Here is a 20,531-nt window from a genome sequence, read left to right as displayed (position 1 = left end):
CTTGGTTCAGTACATTCGGTATCCATGCAGTGATAAACCGTAATACACTGTCTTTGTAAACTATCCTTTCTTATAGTGTTTATGTCCAGCCAAAAAAATGTTTTCTTCATTTTAGCTAGAATGGGAAAGGGATAGAACCCCTTTCAAGGTTTTTACTGCTACCCAAAACTCCATTCAAGATATTTACCCTGACGTCTTGTCCTGCTGACAATGTTTTGTGAGAAAGGAAGTAAGGAAGTGAGGGTAATACCAACAAAAATAAAAATGCTTTCCTTTAGTATAAAAAACCATTGTCAGTAGGACAGGAAGTGAGAGTAAATCTGTTTTATCATAGTCCCAGATAGCAGTGAAAATCTGATAGGAGTTCTATTCCTTACACACTCAATCCAAAACTGGAAAATAATGCTTTTGGCCCTCCCTCCCCTGGCCTAACAGATCCCGCCCCACCACACTGCAAATGAGCCTACTGTGGTTGTAGACATCCCGCCCCACAAGTCCTCTCTCTCCTGGTTACATCTGCACAGTAGAGTCCTATGTGGCTCCTCTCCTGTTCAGGAGGTAGAGGTAGATGAGCCCCAAAGAAGTCTATGGGGCTCGACTGTACAGGTGTGGCGCAGAGTAAGAGGGACCTGTGGTGCAGCATGTAAACACTTCCTGGAGACCACGAGAATCGGATTAGGGAAGGATACAACTGTGGAGGGGTAGGATGATTTCTGTTAAGTCAGTGGAGGGGAGCAAAAAGGATATGTACACTTTGTTTTAAAGAGCACTCATCCTTTAAGAAATTTCATATTTCACTTTATGTTTATGTTATGTTATGTGCATCCAATTTCTCAGTTTTTAATATATTTTTACATGTAATTTAAAGAATAAAGAAAGTTAAACTAATATTAAAACCTTATTTTTTTTTACAGTAATTTATCCTTATTTTTCTTGTTAGGAAGCACACAATCCGCAGATCATGTAATGGTCACATGACTGCCCACATCGGCTATAGTCCCGGTCGGGAGCGCGCACATAATTGTTACTATAAGTGGTTATGAGGTGTGCTGCAATATGATTTTTTAACTTGGACAGTTTAATAACACTTTAAAGAAAAACTTAACAATGACACAGTGATATGTATGGTATGAACAAACTAGCATATTTTTGTACGGTGCCGTTCAGTTTCCTCATTATATGAGTTTTATGGCCTAGCAGCTTCTGTACTCACCATCCTTCTTATCAGTATGAGGGGCTCTCATCCTTTGCTCCGTGACGTCTTTAAATGAGAAAAGAAACAGCACCACCTCCCCTTTCTCATTTTTGATGGGCACAATGTCCAGCAGGCACCAGAATAGATCTCCTGTCATTGAAAAAGAGAGGCATGAGCTCTTTGTTACTTTTAACAAGCTGGTATCTGAAATTTAGCACGCATTGACAAATTCAGAGAAACAAAATGATGTCCTTATGGAAGAAAATAAATAGTGTTATGTTTATGGACTCACCATCTTTCTTGTAAAAGCAAACCTCAGCCTGATATTCCTGCTTCTCCTCCAGAGCACTCTCAATGCCTTGAAGGACAGTATCACTGGTCTCCACCCCATACAGGAAACGACACTTGCAGTTCTTCTGCATGACCTCTGTGCGGCCAAAACCTGTGAGTTCACAGAAGCCGTCGGAACAGTAGACAATGGGGTAGCCATGTTGGACTTGGGCATTGGCCAGCAGAAAGTTACTGTCTGTGGGAAATGAGAAATAAGTATATGAGAGCAAGCTTTACTTACAGCTATATTGAAAGATATTCAAACAGTAGGGGAATTATCATATGTGGCTCAAACTCAAAATATAAGTCCCTTCAAGATCTATCTTGCAATGTATGACTTTGTCACTCTGTAGGTATTCAAACAATAGAACCACCATCCTCTCTAGTAAATCATGTCTTATTTTTTAATCCGTAACTGAGTGTGTATACACCTAACAGTTACTAAAACAACACAAATTTGAGACTTACTGTCATATGTGCACATATACAAGATGTCAGAATGGTCTTACCATATGAGAAAAGGTAAGACATTTGAAAATGATCAGTTTTCCACACTATGATTTTGGAAAATGTATGTAAAAAATAGAGTTTAAAGTGGCATTAAAAAAAAAAATCATCCCATAATTAAAACACAGGCCATTGGAAAATGAAAACTAAATGTATTATATTACTTAGCATCTGCATTGTTTATGTAGTAACCATGCTATCTTAATTATTTCATATTATTAAGACAGAAGAATCTTTACTTTAGGAGTAGAACTTCTTTGCTTCATGCTGGATTCTCATGGGTATTATAGACCTAGTTTAGTTCTTATCAAGAAGAAATCCCATCCAAGAACACTAAACTGGTGATACTGAGGATACTGCGTAATAACTCATGTCAACTGTAAAAATCTATTTATAATCTTTATGTGTTAACAGCTGAGAGGTCTCACCTGTGGCTGCTTCAAGCAATAGATAACACCTAGGCCTGTTTTAGCAATTCAGTTGCCTGGATGGAAGTGAGCACAGTGTAAATCGAGTTATTGTTTGAGCTACTGTTCACAGTGATGCCCACATAAGTGGATTGCACAGGTTACTGGTCTCAAGGCAAACATGCAAACACAGCTAGATCTAGAAGAGAAAAATACATTCCTCTCAAATGTCCCCCTTCTGAATGGAAATTGCTCCAAGAGACTCATGTGAACAGCTGCGGACAGGAGGTTCTGGTAAAAGCAATGACACCTGCCAGTGCATACAGCCATTTATGGCCATTCGTATCTAATCGCACATGCTGGGATTACCTGCAGACGATTCTCCCTGAACACAGACAGTCTGCTTTCAGGAGCAATTGTCTGCAGGTAAAATGCCTAAAAATGTCTGCAGTTACTGGCAGCTGTCAATTCGTTGAACAGAGTCCTCTTTCTTAGTGAAGGCAGATACAATGCATTATGCATAGATCCTAAAAAATAGCTAATCATTTTGTGGATTATCATAACAAAAATAGTAAGAGTGCCTGATGTATTTCTTAGGGCTCAAATTAGTAGGTTAGTATAGCATGGAATTTGCAGTACATTCTGGCCAGCTACTGTTAATTATAGTGTAACCGTGCTGGCAGATATCCTGATGACAGTCTTACAGCTGCAAACATGTGTTAGTCCAGATTCAGTGTCCCCCTTGTGAATAACAATTAATAAAGCTCATTTACCAGAACAGTTATAGCCAGATTAGTAAAACATAACTTATTAAATTCATAAAATAATACCACCAGATTTCAATTAAATAAACATAGTCCAGCAACTGATCAGCTTTGCAAGTTGGGTAACATACTACAAGTGCCCCTAAAGCCTGTAACCAGCAAAGAAGAATGCTTACCTCTCCTGCTGACTTCAAGATACACGTTATTAATTGTATTGCTATATCTATTGGTATTTTATGAGTCATTACCATGTATTGTTTTTTTATTCTTCTATGTTTTTGTCAGTCAAAGTTAGGTGTAATGTTTGTATTATTGCTGCCCAGTTCACTGCATTGCATTCATGTAACTGATCTAATTTTGTTTGTGGCCCGTGTGTTGTATAATCCTTGGGATTGACATGTTTTGAACCATGCTTAAAACAACAAGTTGGCAATGTTTACCTGTTGCTCCAGTAATGGGCACCATGCCGTTATGTAGCGTTGCAGACTATTGGCTGGAGGGAGTGCCCTAAGGTGCTGCAGGTGTTGAAAGATGCCGTTCTTTCTCATTAGTGCAACTCATGTATACACCTACAGACCTCTCGCTATCCTGAGTGCATGGCTTTTCATACAGGTATTTTATCTTCCTTATTCAGGATTAGGGAAACAGGGAAATTTGGTGTGCAGCAGGGGGAGGTGCAAGGTGAATTGTGTTATGGTAATTCGGTCATGTATATAAGTGTGTCTACATGATAGTTATCGTTCTGTATTTCGCCTTGGGAAGGGGAATCTCCGTTTCCTCGAAACATCGGTGTCCTCTGTATCTATGAATTGATAGCAAAATGTAATACCTTTGTTTTGGATGTGTTGGGTATCATGAACTATAAGCCAAGAACCCAAGTTCCCCTCATTATTGCGCCAGAAGATGTATGTGCGGCATGGACTGTTGATAAATGTACTATCCTAAAGGTCATAACCATTACCAGCACTCCTTAAATCTATGTTACCACAAGGGGATTTGATGACCATTAACATGCAGTCACAGAAAAACACCTGTGTTGAAGCTATACATGGAGATACTTTCGGAAGATTGTATAGGAGTGTGTTCCTTTAAACCAAAGAAATTGTAGCTATTCTTTTTCCCGGCAAAACCCCACCATTGTAATTTAAAGTGATACCCCAAAGAACCTACCTAGAGATTACAAACGTCTGAGAAAAAGATGTGTTGATCTTGAGTTACAAAGTTGCACTTTAGCAGTATACTACCGGGCCCAAAAAGACCCCTGTGGATTTAGCATAAAAAAATCAGCCTACAAAAGAGCAACAAAAGCCTAAATTCTATAAAATGGATAAAACAATCAAAACTCTTTTTATGACATGTCACTGGTAACAGAAGAGGTTAAAGTACAACTTTGTCAACTCACTTGGGAGATCACTGCACTGGAACCCATGTTAAATGAAAAATCCAGCACAGATTCTACTGTCACTACTGGGTTGTAATGTATTGAGACAGAAGTACAAGCATATTTGGATTAAATTAAATAGCTGTGAAATGTATGAATACATTTGCCAGGATCATAATGAAGGGAAGGCATATGCCTGGATTACAGGTTTCTGCCAACAACACCGACGGTTTTAGCATTTTACAGGTGACAACCGATCACAAGGAAGACAACCACCAATATCCCCCAAAAGTAATCTCCTGACTAAAAATGTCCACAGATAGTAACACAGCACCGTTAGCAGGCCCATCATGTATAGGACGACAGGGGTCCTATCTTCAGGTGGCTTCCACAAATGAAGACCCAGGAGAGGTTACATAGTTACGTAGTATTTGACCCAGGAGAGGTGACAAAGTACTCTAACGTTCACACAGAAGCCCAGAAAACACAACAATCAAACCCGGTAATAATTTTGTCATCTTGTCCACTCACAATGGGTGAAAGAAAGCCTTTGAGCAGAGGACTTTACTTTTGCCCCACTAGCAAGTTAAATGTGTTCAAAAGTTTATGTAAAATTAGTTTTAATTTTAGAGACAGGTAAAGCTCATGAAATACTTCTCTACATATAAGAATACTAAAGATTAGAATCCATCATAATTCAAACTCAAAACTCTTTTATACCACACAGTAATTTTGGAACTGTCAGACATACATAAAAACCATTTGTAGTGACAATGTACAATTGGTAAGTCACAGGAGTTCCTGGCGAGGGTTCATAGCCCTTTCTTGACTATTCCTGTTGGTAAATCTGGGTCTGGTTCTTGGTTCAGTACATTCGGTATCCATGCAGTGATAAACCGTAATACACTGTCTTTGTAAACTATCCTTTCTTATAGTGTTTATGTCCAGCCAAAAAAATGTTTTCTTCATTTTAGCTAGAATGGGAAAGGGATAGAACCCCTTTCAAGGTTTTTACTGCTACCCAAAACTCCATTCAAGATATTTACCCTGACGTCTTGTCCTGCTGACAATGTTTTGTGAGAAAGGAAGTAAGGAAGTGAGGGTAATACCAACAAAAATAAAAATGCTTTCCTTTAGTATAAAAAACCATTGTCAGTAGGACAGGAAGTGAGAGTAAATCTGTTTTATCATAGTCCCAGATAGCAGTGAAAATCTGATAGGAGTTCTATTCCTTACACACTCAATCCAAAACTGGAAAATAATGCTTTTGGCCCTCCCTCCCCTGGCCTAACAGATCCCGCCCTACCACACTGCAAATGAGCCTACTGTGGTTGTAGACATCCCGCCCCACAAGTCCTCTCTCTCCTGGTTACATCTGCACAGTAGAGTCCTATGTGGCTCCTCTCCTGTTCAGGAGGTAGAGGTAGATGAGCCCCAAAGAAGTCTATGGGGCTCGACTGTACAGGTGTGGCGCAGAGTAAGAGGGACCTGTGGTGCAGCATGTAAACACTTCCTGGAGACCACGAGAATCGGATTAGGGAAGGATACAACTGTGGAGGGGTAGGATGATTTCTGTTAAGTCAGTGGAGGGGAGCAAAAAGGATATGTACACTTTGTTTTAAAGAGCACTCATCCTTTAAGAAATTTCATATTTCACTTTATGTTTATGTTATGTTATGTGCATCCAATTTCTCAGTTTTTAATATATTTTTACATGTAATTTAAAGAATAAAGAAAGTTAAACTAATATTAAAACCTTATTTTTTTTTACAGTAATTTATCCTTATTTTTCTTGTTAGGAAGCACACAATCCGCAGATCATGTAATGGTCACATGACTGCCCACATCGGCTATAGTCCCGGTCGGGAGCGCGCACATAATTGTTACTATAAGTGGTTATGAGGTGTGCTGCAATATGATTTTTTAACTTGGACAGTTTAATAACACTTTAAAGAAAAACTTAACAATGACACAGTGATATGTATGGTATGAACAAACTAGCATATTTTTGTACGGTGCCGTTCAGTTTCCTCATTATATGAGTTTTATGGCCTAGCAGCTTCTGTACTCACCATCCTTCTTATCAGTATGAGGGGCTCTCATCCTTTGCTCCGTGACGTCTTTAAATGAGAAAAGAAACAGCACCACCTCCCCTTTCTCATTTTTGATGGGCACAATGTCCAGCAGGCACCAGAATAGATCTCCTGTCATTGAAAAAGAGAGGCATGAGCTCTTTGTTACTTTTAACAAGCTGGTATCTGAAATTTAGCACGCATTGACAAATTCAGAGAAACAAAATGATGTCCTTATGGAAGAAAATAAATAGTGTTATGTTTATGGACTCACCATCTTTCTTGTAAAAGCAAACCTCAGCCTGATATTCCTGCTTCTCCTCCAGAGCACTCTCAATGCCTTGAAGGACAGTATCACTGGTCTCCACCCCATACAGGAAACGACACTTGCAGTTCTTCTGCATGACCTCTGTGCGGCCAAAACCTGTGAGTTCACAGAAGCCGTCGGAACAGTAGACAATGGGGTAGCCATGTTGGACTTGGGCATTGGCCAGCAGAAAGTTACTGTCTGTGGGAAATGAGAAATAAGTATATGAGAGCAAGCTTTACTTACAGCTATATTGAAAGATATTCAAACAGTAGGGGAATTATCATATGTGGCTCAAACTCAAAATATAAGTCCCTTCAAGATCTATCTTGCAATGTATGACTTTGTCACTCTGTAGGTATTCAAACAATAGAACCACCATCCTCTCTAGTAAATCATGTCTTATTTTTTAATCCGTAACTGAGTGTGTATACACCTAACAGTTACTAAAACAACACAAATTTGAGACTTACTGTCATATGTGCACATATACAAGATGTCAGAATGGTCTTACCATATGAGAAAAGGTAAGACATTTGAAAATGATCAGTTTTCCACACTATGATTTTGGAAAATGTATGTAAAAAATAGAGTTTAAAGTGGCATTAAAAAAAAAAATCATCCCATAATTAAAACACAGGCCATTGGAAAATGAAAACTAAATGTATTATATTACTTAGCATCTGCATTGTTTATGTAGTAACCATGCTATCTTAATTATTTCATATTATTAAGACAGAAGAATCTTTACTTTAGGAGTAGAACTTCTTTGCTTCATGCTGGATTCTCATGGGTATTATAGACCTAGTTTAGTTCTTATCAAGAAGAAATCCCATCCAAGAACACTAAACTGGTGATACTGAGGATACTGCGTAATAACTCATGTCAACTGTAAAAATCTATTTATAATCTTTATGTGTTAACAGCTGAGAGGTCTCACCTGTGGCTGCTTCAAGCAATAGATAACACCTAGGCCTGTTTTAGCAATTCAGTTGCCTGGATGGAAGTGAGCACAGTGTAAATCGAGTTATTGTTTGAGCTACTGTTCACAGTGATGCCCACATAAGTGGATTGCACAGGTTACTGGTCTCAAGGCAAACATGCAAACACAGCTAGATCTAGAAGAGAAAAATACATTCCTCTCAAATGTCCCCCTTCTGAATGGAAATTGCTCCAAGAGACTCATGTGAACAGCTGCGGACAGGAGGTTCTGGTAAAAGCAATGACACCTGCCAGTGCATACAGCCATTTATGGCCATTCGTATCTAATCGCACATGCTGGGATTACCTGCAGACGATTCTCCCTGAACACAGACAGTCTGCTTTCAGGAGCAATTGTCTGCAGGTAAAATGCCTAAAAATGTCTGCAGTTACTGGCAGCTGTCAATTCGTTGAACAGAGTCCTCTTTCTTAGTGAAGGCAGATACAATGCATTATGCATAGATCCTAAAAAATAGCTAATCATTTTGTGGATTATCATAACAAAAATAGTAAGAGTGCCTGATGTATTTCTTAGGGCTCAAATTAGTAGGTTAGTATAGCATGGAATTTGCAGTACATTCTGGCCAGCTACTGTTAATTATAGTGTAACCGTGCTGGCAGATATCCTGATGACAGTCTTACAGCTGCAAACATGTGTTAGTCCAGATTCAGTGTCCCCCTTGTGAATAACAATTAATAAAGCTCATTTACCAGAACAGTTATAGCCAGATTAGTAAAACATAACTTATTAAATTCATAAAATAATACCACCAGATTTCAATTAAATAAACATAGTCCAGCAACTGATCAGCTTTGCAAGTTGGGTAACATACTACAAGTGCCCCTAAAGCCTGTAACCAGCAAAGAAGAATGCTTACCTCTCCTGCTGACTTCAAGATACACGTTATTAATTGTATTGCTATATCTATTGGTATTTTATGAGTCATTACCATGTATTGTTTTTTTATTCTTCTATGTTTTTGTCAGTCAAAGTTAGGTGTAATGTTTGTATTATTGCTGCCCAGTTCACTGCATTGCATTCATGTAACTGATCTAATTTTGTTTGTGGCCCGTGTGTTGTATAATCCTTGGGATTGACATGTTTTGAACCATGCTTAAAACAACAAGTTGGCAATGTTTACCTGTTGCTCCAGTAATGGGCACCATGCCGTTATGTAGCGTTGCAGACTATTGGCTGGAGGGAGTGCCCTAAGGTGCTGCAGGTGTTGAAAGATGCCGTTCTTTCTCATTAGTGCAACTCATGTATACACCTACAGACCTCTCGCTATCCTGAGTGCATGGCTTTTCATACAGGTATTTTATCTTCCTTATTCAGGATTAGGGAAACAGGGAAATTTGGTGTGCAGCAGGGGGAGGTGCAAGGTGAATTGTGTTATGGTAATTCGGTCATGTATATAAGTGTGTCTACATGATAGTTATCGTTCTGTATTTCGCCTTGGGAAGGGGAATCTCCGTTTCCTCGAAACATCGGTGTCCTCTGTATCTATGAATTGATAGCAAAATGTAATACCTTTGTTTTGGATGTGTTGGGTATCATGAACTATAAGCCAAGAACCCAAGTTCCCCTCATTATTGCGCCAGAAGATGTATGTGCGGCATGGACTGTTGATAAATGTACTATCCTAAAGGTCATAACCATTACCAGCACTCCTTAAATCTATGTTACCACAAGGGGATTTGATGACCATTAACATGCAGTCACAGAAAAACACCTGTGTTGAAGCTATACATGGAGATACTTTCGGAAGATTGTATAGGAGTGTGTTCCTTTAAACCAAAGAAATTGTAGCTATTCTTTTTCCCGGCAAAACCCCACCATTGTAATTTAAAGTGATACCCCAAAGAACCTACCTAGAGATTACAAACGTCTGAGAAAAAGATGTGTTGATCTTGAGTTACAAAGTTGCACTTTAGCAGTATACTACCGGGCCCAAAAAGACCCCTGTGGATTTAGCATAAAAAAATCAGCCTACAAAAGAGCAACAAAAGCCTAAATTCTATAAAATGGATAAAACAATCAAAACTCTTTTTATGACATGTCACTGGTAACAGAAGAGGTTAAAGTACAACTTTGTCAACTCACTTGGGAGATCACTGCACTGGAACCCATGTTAAATGAAAAATCCAGCACAGATTCTACTGTCACTACTGGGTTGTAATGTATTGAGACAGAAGTACAAGCATATTTGGATTAAATTAAATAGCTGTGAAATGTATGAATACATTTGCCAGGATCATAATGAAGGGAAGGCATATGCCTGGATTACAGGTTTCTGCCAACAACACCGACGGTTTTAGCATTTTACAGGTGACAACCGATCACAAGGAAGACAACCACCAATATCCCCCAAAAGTAATCTCCTGACTAAAAATGTCCACAGATAGTAACACAGCACCGTTAGCAGGCCCATCATGTATAGGACGACAGGGGTCCTATCTTCAGGTGGCTTCCACAAATGAAGACCCAGGAGAGGTTACATAGTTACGTAGTATTTGACCCAGGAGAGGTGACAAAGTACTCTAACGTTCACACAGAAGCCCAGAAAACACAACAATCAAACCCGGTAATAATTTTGTCATCTTGTCCACTCACAATGGGTGAAAGAAAGCCTTTGAGCAGAGGACTTTACTTTTGCCCCACTAGCAAGTTAAATGTGTTCAAAAGTTTATGTAAAATTAGTTTTAATTTTAGAGACAGGTAAAGCTCATGAAATACTTCTCTACATATAAGAATACTAAAGATTAGAATCCATCATAATTCAAACTCAAAACTCTTTTATACCACACAGTAATTTTGGAACTGTCAGACATACATAAAAACCATTTGTAGTGACAATGTACAATTGGTAAGTCACAGGAGTTCCTACTCCAATTGGGACACAAATGAAATAGAAACCATTACATCCATCAAACAAGATTGAGGGATAATACCTAAACCTGCAGATAAAGGGTGTGCCATAGTGGTGCGGGACTACCCAGATTACCAACATAATTTACATACTTTTAAAACTAAAGGAGATTGCATTTGAAATTGTATACCCTCTAGCAAATGTGGACATTCGTTCATTGTACACTAATGTATCAAATGAAAAGGGCACTGCAGCAGTCAGACAATTTCTGTTGATCTCTTCCATCAGTTTCATGGCCAAGTTAATGCTACAGGTTTTCAATTGGTTTTGAGTTTGAAGACAAGATATACAACGTACAAATATATCTTAGGTACAACTATAGGTAGTTCAGTAGCACCCTTCTATACAAACTTATATGTACTCTTGGCCTATGTACAATGACCACATTCGATGAATTTGTAATTTTTGAATTGCATTTATAAAATAATTAATTTCAACCAAGTTTGTTCAAGGTTTGCTGTCACTTTCCTGGTAGTAGGGCCATTTTGCACTTTTCCGTGTGCATCGGAACCTCTCAAATTCAAAGTTCATGCAAGAACTTCCCCAGAGTGAATGGCCTAAAATGGCAAGCATGAGGAAAAAATTTCTTGAGAAAGCATTGAGTACTCCTGAATAGAGCTGATTCTAGAGGGAAGCATTTTTCAAAACAGAAAGGGTTGTTTTTTTTTTTTTAGTTTCAAAAAGTTTTTTATTTTTCCAGTAAAGTACTTATCAAACGATACACTGACACGAACATCGTGTGTGTACGAACATAGTGATGTAAACATTGGTATTGCTATATAACAGTGGTAGCGACAGCAGACATGACATATTAATAGCAATCGCCCGGTAATTACTTAGTTAAGGTGATGACTGTCCCTCACAGGGCTACCGCCACCGTAGTGAGGGACATACAAGGAGGGGGAAAGACAAGAGTGGAGACAGATCGGGTGGGGGGAGGAAAGGGTTGTTTTAAATGTCAAAAGTGCAATATGTGCAATGCATTCCTATGTTGTTCCACCTTGTTTTTAATCTGCACAGAGGGCGGTCCTATTAACTATGCAATTTCTTTATTGCAACATAGACCACTGTACAGTATTTATCTTCTGAAATGTTTCTGCTGACAGGTCCCTTCAAGCCAAACTGCAAAATCACTGGAGTGACATCTGTGTTGCCCTTGAGAATCACCACCAAAATAACCCCCATAAACAGGGATAAGCCAAATGCACAGCACCTATCTTGCGATTGAAAGGACTGGGTATTGAACACCTCCCCAAATCTAATTGCGGTTGGGAAAGAAACCTCATGTTGCTTCATAGAGAAACATATTGGATTCACACATTGCAGACCGTATTTCCAGGGGTTTCAACACAAACTTGTCATTCTCCTGTATGTTACAAGAACATTTGTTTTTTTTTTTTGTATCTAGTGTTGATTTGTGATGCTTTTTAGTAACTTGCATATTTTGCAAGATACACTGCATTAATTTTATTGCTGTGCTTATTGAAATTTTGTAAATCATTACCATTTATTGTTATTCTTCTATGTATTCGTCAGTCAGTCAGGTGTTATTTCTGTATGTTTGCTGCCCTGTTTGCTGCATTACATTTATATCATCAAGCTCATTTTGTTTGCTGTCCCTTGTGTTGTACTATCTCTGAGATCACCTCTTTTTGTACCCCGCTGCTGGCCTCTATTTTGACAATTTTGAGTTGCTTTGACAAGTTGGCAATGCTTTCCAGTTGCCCTGGTGATGGTTACCATACCAATGTCTAGCATTTGCTGACTAGTGCAGAAAAGTGACACAGGAGCTAAAAGATGCTTCCAGTTTGAGCATGATCAACAGTGGTACTTTTACTGCAGGGCTCTTTCTACAGGTATGTTATTTTCCTTTTTAGTTTATGGAACACAGGGATCTGGCATAATGCATTAAAAAGCTGGGGGAGGTCCCAGGTGGACCCATGTTATGGCCATTTGAGCATGTAACATGGTAGTTGTGGTTCTGTCTGTCACCTTGAAAAAGGGGGCCTCTGTGTCCTTTAAAGATAGTAGTCTTTGTATCTATGGAACCTTAGAAAAACCATTTTTATTTTTGATGTGCTGGCTATTATCTGTCTCTAGTCTTCATTAGCCACTGTAAGCTGTCTATCCCAGTTCACTTCAATAAAGGCAACAGAGAAAGTTTGTGTGGTATGTGTCAGGGTCTGTGGACAGGGGCACAAGAGAAGGTAAGCTTTGGGGTTTATGGAGTGGATTAAAGTAGTGAGCTAAAGGGGTGCCTGGGATGCAGATCACAGAGAACACAGGGAGTAGGTGCCTGTGCTTTAGCAGAGATGCAGGGTAAAACACCCTGACCTCACAGGCCATCCTTTCAAGTGTCACCATCTATCCGGAACCCTACCCTACCACAACACTCAGGATTCCCATCAATCCACCCCTCGTCGATGGTATCGCGTCATCACTCACTTCATGGTGAGTTGGTATTTACCGCACTTCCGATTATTATTTTCCCCTAAGTCACTTTTTGGTAGTAGTGCTTCTGTCCTCTTTTTTTTCTGTTCTCATTGACAAACGTCGGACACCCCGGTCCACACTTAAAAGAAGCTGCACACCGAGCATTAAAATCCACACCCATACGTCCTTACCCTCGTCTAGCGCTGGATCAGGGGACAACTCTCCTAACTTCTCATGGAGATTAAAAAGCAGAGAGTTCAGATTCAGGTACAAGTCAATAAATGAAGATCACAAAACAAATACTAATTACTAAATGTTAAATGTCAGGGTACATAACATTCAACATTACGTACCCTAAAGAGTTAAAATCCCTTGTACTTTTCAGACATTGAGCATGGCTTCAGATACATCAAAAGGTTAAATTAGTCTCTAGTTCAACCAACGTCTATTGCCATGTTTCTAAAAATGCATCAAATAGCATCTCAGTAAACATGTTGTTATGGTAACAGTAATCATAAAAGCTGCAAGGTTAAGAGGGGATGAGACTGAATCAGAAACTTCTCTTTCTCTTAATTTATAGAAGAAGCTTACTCAATGTATGCAGAGTCAGCATCCCCCTCATCACCTGAAAAACCCATAACATATGGATAGAACTTTAATGCAGCGCACACAATGTTAGTTTAAGCCTTGGTTTTTATAGTTCAGTGGACTACAAAATGTGCACATATGCCTTGTACAGTGATAAACATACTGCTTTTACAGCAAACACTACTGAACAGGGGAACAAAAGGACAAGGGTCACTATCAGGGGGTCTGGCCTGTAATGTGCTTTGTAGTGGACCCTGCATTCAGAGCGCTCCTTGGCATGTAGTCTGCTAGAATGATATGTTTCTAATGACAAGGAGGGCACAGTAGAAGGGTGTGGAACAGCTGTGGGGAGAGTGGAAGAATTGTCAGATCCTTTAGCGCATTTGCTCTTAGCAGGGCTACGTGTGGTAGGGGAGTCAGGTGGGGATGGCTCACCATGTTGTTGTGTTGGCAGTGAAGGAGCAGGAGAAACCCCGTTATTCATGGAGCCGTCAGACCGAGGGGAGCGGGACCTGTCAGAGGAAGGGCGCATGGAGCCAGTGCCATCTTGTGCCTCTCCTGACTGATTAGCTGGATAGAAATCAGTCAGCTTTTAGGGTATGTGGAGTCCTTGTGGAGTCCTTTTACCCCTCTTTGTCATCGTGACCGGCACCGCTGAATCGTAGGGGGACCGCGGGAAGGAAGCTGGGTGAGAGGAGCTGCGGATTGGGGTGAAGATCGTCGCTGTTAGGGTTTAGATGCGGAGACCTGGTTCGGACATGCCCCCCACACTTTCATCAAGTTTTTGCCAAATGTGCAGGCCTTTGCTGACGTCAGGTTCCAGTAACCCTTGAAATCGCCTCTGTTCTAGTTTCTCTGTTCTTAGTTCTAGTTCCCTGTTGAGGTAGTTCTTTCCTTGGGCCTATTAGCTGTAGCTTTGCTGTGTTTCCTGCTCTTCTGTTGGACTACTTTTGAATATCCCAGGGGTCTACAAATTAAATTGTCCTGTAATGTGTGTTGAATACATCACAGGAAACATAACCACTCCTCTGAAAGTGGGAGAAGTTATGCAGGGCTGTCCTGCAGCTTTGATTGATTTGCTAGTGTCCAATCACCAGAAGGTAGTTGTATAACCAAGTGGTGCAAAAATTAATTCCGAGTCCTGTGATTTTCTCCCAAAAAAAGAATTAAGACAAAAATCCTATTTTGCTAATTATGCAAGCATCTTCTAAAGTTATAATGAGTGCCATGAACAAAGCCCAGCATTTATTGCCACATGGTTACTTTAGTAACCTTAACACATTAGTCCAATCACCAAGGAAAATCTGGGACTAATGTTAAATAATTAAGTTACATGGTTGGAGTAGTGAATTTTTGTCAAATATTGGTTTTTGGACAACCAACATTTGCCTGAATAGCCCATGTGGCTATAAATGCTGGGGTATGTTTCTTACATTCATTAAAGCTTGAAATACGGATGAGCAGCAAAACACCCTTCAACATTAAAGAACAAATCCAGTTGAATTTTATCAACTACTACTAGCTATAGCTGTTTTTACTTTTGTATAGTTGTCTTGTGTGTTTTCGTTGAACACCAACCCTGACCAGTTGACTCCTTGGAAAAAGCACATATACAAACAGAGCAACAACGTTTAAATGTCAAAGGGTGGTTTAGACTGTTTTGTTGCTTATGGGCCTCTGCGATCCTTATCTGCTACTGGTTTTGTTTTGCCTGAGGAGTTGACAAAATAATTACATTATCTGAGGCCTTACGTACGAAATTAAGTGACATTGGAAGACATTATTTTATTCCACCCTTACTATTTATTTATTTATTTTTATTTTTAGTGTATATTAGGGATTATATAAGATTAATTATTTAACTGTAGTTTTATTTTCTAGGGTTTAGTGGATCACACAGATGAGCCTATGACATTCTAGCTGTCATTTGCCTAAACCAAAAAAGCTAACAGCACACTGGATACTATAAGTAATACCTCTTCTTTTTTTAAGGGAGGGGGTGCATAAAAAGACATATGTAATGCAGTAGGGATTTCTACTTTAGAATTAAAGGATGGCAAATGGAAGGGGATTCTTTAAGATTTGGGGGTCTATTTTGGAATAGACCCCTATATGTATGAGTATGGGATTGTGAAAAAACAGGGAGTTCTACAGCTCAAAAGACAAATTACATATCAGTATATGTATTTCCAACAATTTTCATTGTTTTGTTGTAATATAGTATTGTCCATTTATTAAAAGGAAAACCCCAGGCTATCATTGTAAATAATGCATGTGGTATTTCACCACCTCTTCTTTCTATGAAATATACACTATATTGCCAAAAGTATTGGGACACCCCTCCAAATCATTGGATTCAGGTGTTCCAATCACCTCCATGGCCACAAGTTTATAAAATCAAGCACCTAGGTATGCAAACTGCTTCAACAAACATTTGTGAAAGAATGGGTCGCTCTCAGGAGCTCAGTGAATTCAAGCGTGGTACCGTGATAGGTTGCCACCTGTGCAATAAGTCCATCCGTGAAATTTCCTTGCTACTAAATATTCCACGGACAACTGTTAGTGGTATTATAACAAAGTGGAAGCAGCTGGGAACAGCAACTCCGCCACAATGTGGTAGGCCACGTAAAATGACAGAGCCTGGTCAGTGCATGCTGAAACGCACAGTGTGCAGAAGTCACAAATTGTTTGCAGAGACAATAGCTACAGACCTCCAAACTTCATGTGGCCTTCCGATTGGCACAACAACAGTGTGTAGAGAACTTAATGGAACGGGTTTTTAATGGCCGGGCAGCTGCATCCAAGCCTTACATCACCAAGTGCAATGCAAAGCTTCAGATGTAGTGGTGTAAAGCACGCCGCCACTGGACTCTAGAGAAGTGGAGATGTGTTCTCTTGAGTGACGAATCACGTTTGTCTGTCGGTGAATCCGATGGACATGTCTGAGTTTGGCGGTTGCCAGAAGAACGGTACTTGCCTGACTGCATTGTGCCAAGTGTAAAGTTTGGTGGAGGGGGATTATGATATGGGGCTGATTTTCAGGGGTTGGGCTTGGCCTCTTAGTTCCAGTGAAGGGAACTCTTAAGGCATCAGCATACCAAGACATTTTGGACAATTTCATGCTCCCAACTTTGTGGGAACAGTTTGGGGATGGCCCCTTCCGGTTTGGGCCGGAGTAACTTGACTGGCCTGCACACAGTCCTGACCTCAACCCGATAGAACACCTTTGGGATTATTATAGAGCGGAGACTGCGAGCCAGACCTTCTCGTCCAACATCAGTACATGACCTCACAAATGCGCTTTTGGAAGAATGGTCACACATTCCCATAGACACGCTCCTAAACCTTATGGAGCCTTCCCAGAAGAGTTGAAGCTGTTATAGTGGCAAAAGGCCAACTCAATATTGAACCCAACGGACTAAGACTGGGATGCCATTAAAGTTCCATGTGCATGTAAAGGCAGGCGTCCCAATACTTTTGGCAATATAGTATATATTAGGGCTGTTACTGATTAAAATTTTCGTGTTCGATTAATCCAAAAATTTTTTAACCTCCCTGGTGGTATGATTATGTCAGGAATTTTGTACCAAAAGCGGTACAATTTTTGCATGGAAATTTGGTGTTATGTATTGAAGGCCTGCAATTCTTAGTAAATCTTAGGAATAACTTGTGGGCAAACCTGTTAGTTGTAACGAAACCGGAAGTCAGGCGGTCGCAGAACTCGATAAGTGTCGACAGATCACCGGCCAAAGTGGATTCGTCGGCTAACGAAGGGAAGGGGATGGGACTCCCGGAAGACCCGGTAGCCGGTGGAGAGGTGAGTGTTTTCATTATTGATCAAAATAATTTTAATCGATCAAATCGGGTAAATCGATCTAATCGGGTAATTAATCGTTAATTTGCCCAGCCCTAGTATATATGCTGTAAAAGGGAATTCACAAAGATTTTCACGATAGTACCACTTCTTAAAATATCACTAGCTTCTGCCTAGCAATAACTTTGAGCTTATATGAGGTGTCTATTGAGAAGGGAAGAAAAGGTAAATACAAATTTAGTAGAAATTGTTTTTTACTACTGACATTTTTTTGCTCATGGGGAAAAAAATATATTTCACAACTATGAGCTATTTATGTGTGTAAACTGAAATTTTTATGAGAAAATTATAGTCAAATAATATAATGAATGCTATTAAAATAACTCATCCATGTTAGCCACTGACCTTTTGAGTGCCCACAAAAGAAAAGTGCCTGCTGTATCTGTCTATCTGGAGCATTGGTTGACTTCAATCACTTCACAACATTGTAACCTCTATTCTGAAGAGTACCTATATCAAGCTGGCATGAGAAACCTTAAAATTGTCCCTCTTCAATGCATTATGCAGGCTGACTTCTCTTGCCAGTCCTCACCAGATGCGGATGCATTTAATAAATCCACTTTATCTAACAGCAGTGTGATAGGTCTATGCGATAAACCGTAAGGTCATATTTAATTCTGTAGAACAAGAATGGAATTGGCTCAAGGAAGAAATACAAGAACATATGGTATCCCTCGAGGTTATCCCCAGCCAGTACTCGGATAAACCATGAACCAGCTGACGGTCGGATATATTGCAACATTTTTAATAGATCCCATTTGTACCATACAACCATGTAGCAGCAAATACAACAGTAATAACAACATGCCTAACATAACAAATTCTAGTCTTGTTTCATTACTCAACATATCAATGCTATTAATTTGGTGAGTTTTTATTATAGTGGTACACATCCTAGGGATGACTGCGGGGGGAACACATGAAGCAAAAGGTGAGCCTTAATGATGCAAGGGAGTAATTTATCAAGGCAGGCCACTGTAACTGTTGAGAACCAAAGAAATTAATGTACAGCTACTGTTCAGTAACACTTCCCTGTGACATTCTTGATAAGCTATCCCGCTCTTCCTGGTAGTTAACAATACTTACATATACTCTTTTTTTTTTTTTAAACCTACAGCTTGATAGACAGATTGCAATAAAGTCAAAGCCAGTCTCAGCCCAATAAATTTAAGTCTGCACAGGTCTACAAACTCTGCATACAAGCCAGGATTTTGGGACAGGGAAAATAGATAAATTAGCTAGTGAACTACACCATACTATAATTATTGTAATCATAAAACTGTGTGAAAAGCATGGCCATAAAGCAGTGGTTCTCAACCTCTCTAGGGCCGGGACCCCTTGGTAACATTTGCCAAGTTGTGGTGACCCCCAACAGAGCGCCGGACTCCAGAATTAGTAAGACGCTGGACGCCAGAATTAGTAAGGTGCTGGATTTGGGACTAAAAATAGAAGCACACTCATAAGAATACAAGCCCTCCACAGCCCCTGCTACCTGCTCTGTCTCCATGCAGCCTTCTCAGCCCCAGCACTGCTTAAATGCCCGCCTCCTACAGAGCTCACGATGTATGGGAGGCAGGTAGACAGCAGCGGCTGTGAATAGAAAAGCCCTGCTGTACACACTCCCCGACCACTAGATGTCACTGCAGCGGCCAGGGAGTGTGTAAAGCGGCACTTTTATATTCACAGCCTCTGCTGTCCTCCCGCTGACTGACACTGACACTGCTGCGCTAGGAGGAGGCTGAGGAGCCTCTCACCTAGCTCAGCAGAAGTGGATGCTGCGACCCCCTCAACAGTGAGTTGCGACCCACAGGTTGAGAACCGCTGGCCTAAAGAATAGCAGTATACAGACCTAAAAGCAATGTAGAAAAGTGCTGGTGTTTGCCATGTCTTACAGGGTTATTCACAAAAGGGTGAAGAGTTTGGAGAAGGCAGGAGAAGTGAACAATCTTGGCCAAAATAGCTGATTTTTGAAAATTGTTTGAATTCGGCTCACTTACCAGTTCGGGTATGTTGTCCTAGATTGTTCTCTTCTCTTCTACTTCACCGTGGAAATCTATTCTCTCTATTTCTCCTGTTTACCATTAAGTGATGGAAAATTCAATATTTTGCTGCTGTCACCCAATCAAGAGATTAGGTTAAATCTCCAACTTGAGATTCATGATCCAATGACAATTCCTCTCATTTTGTAGAAGTTTACTCTAACTTCCTGCAGCATCTCCAGAACAGGAAGTGAAGGTACGTCTACCCAATCAGACACAAATAGTAAAATATGAGCATACTGGTGTTTCAACTCTTTCCCTTCTCTATCTGAAAAAGAAAATATTGGCTATTCATTCACTTAAAGAACAAGGGCCCATTTAGACCTATGCTGGCACGGGAGCCCAGGTTCAGGAACCCCCAATGCAAATAGATCCGACCGTCCCGGATCGCCTCGGTACGCCATCCGGGCTGGTTGCAATTAGGCAGAGGTGGCCTCTAAACAGGCACATTAGACGGCTGCTTCCTCCTCGCTAGGACCCCGAGACGCCCCTGCGATCGGCTGTCTAATATGCATGTTTAGAGGTCGCTGCCGCTGCCTGATTGTGACCTGCCCGGATCGCCTACTGACTACAGAGACGATCTGTGTTCGGATCCCTTGTGAGAGCCGCACAGCCTTCCCCCCGAGAGCCAAACAACCCCCCTGGGAGCTGCACAGCCCCCCCTGAGAGCCATACAACCCCCCTGGAGCCACACAGCCCCCCCTGAGAGCCGTACAGCCCCCC

The 20,531-nt window shown here is 40.4% G+C and overlaps 1 protein-coding gene across 1 annotated transcript in view; it reads right to left on the bottom strand.

Annotated features, from left to right (window-relative positions):
* KCNH4 (potassium voltage-gated channel subfamily H member 4) overlaps positions 1–20,531 on the bottom strand; it is a 151,795-nt gene that overhangs the window by 35,917 nt on the left and 95,347 nt on the right. The window contains exons 2-3 of the mRNA XM_018558836.1: positions 6,931–7,164; positions 6,657–6,788 (exon numbers count right to left, since the gene is read on the bottom strand). Of these exons, the coding sequence (XP_018414338.1) occupies positions 6,657–6,788; positions 6,931–7,164 (366 nt within the window). The remainder of the gene's footprint in view (positions 1–6,656; positions 6,789–6,930; positions 7,165–20,531) is intronic.

Source organism: Nanorana parkeri, unplaced genomic scaffold (genome assembly GCF_000935625.1).
Source record: "Nanorana parkeri isolate BGI_ZX_2015 unplaced genomic scaffold, ASM93562v1 scaffold362, whole genome shotgun sequence".
Classification (NCBI taxonomy): Eukaryota; Metazoa; Chordata; class Amphibia; order Anura; family Dicroglossidae; genus Nanorana; species Nanorana parkeri.
This window is presented reverse-complemented; position numbering and strand designations above follow the sequence as displayed.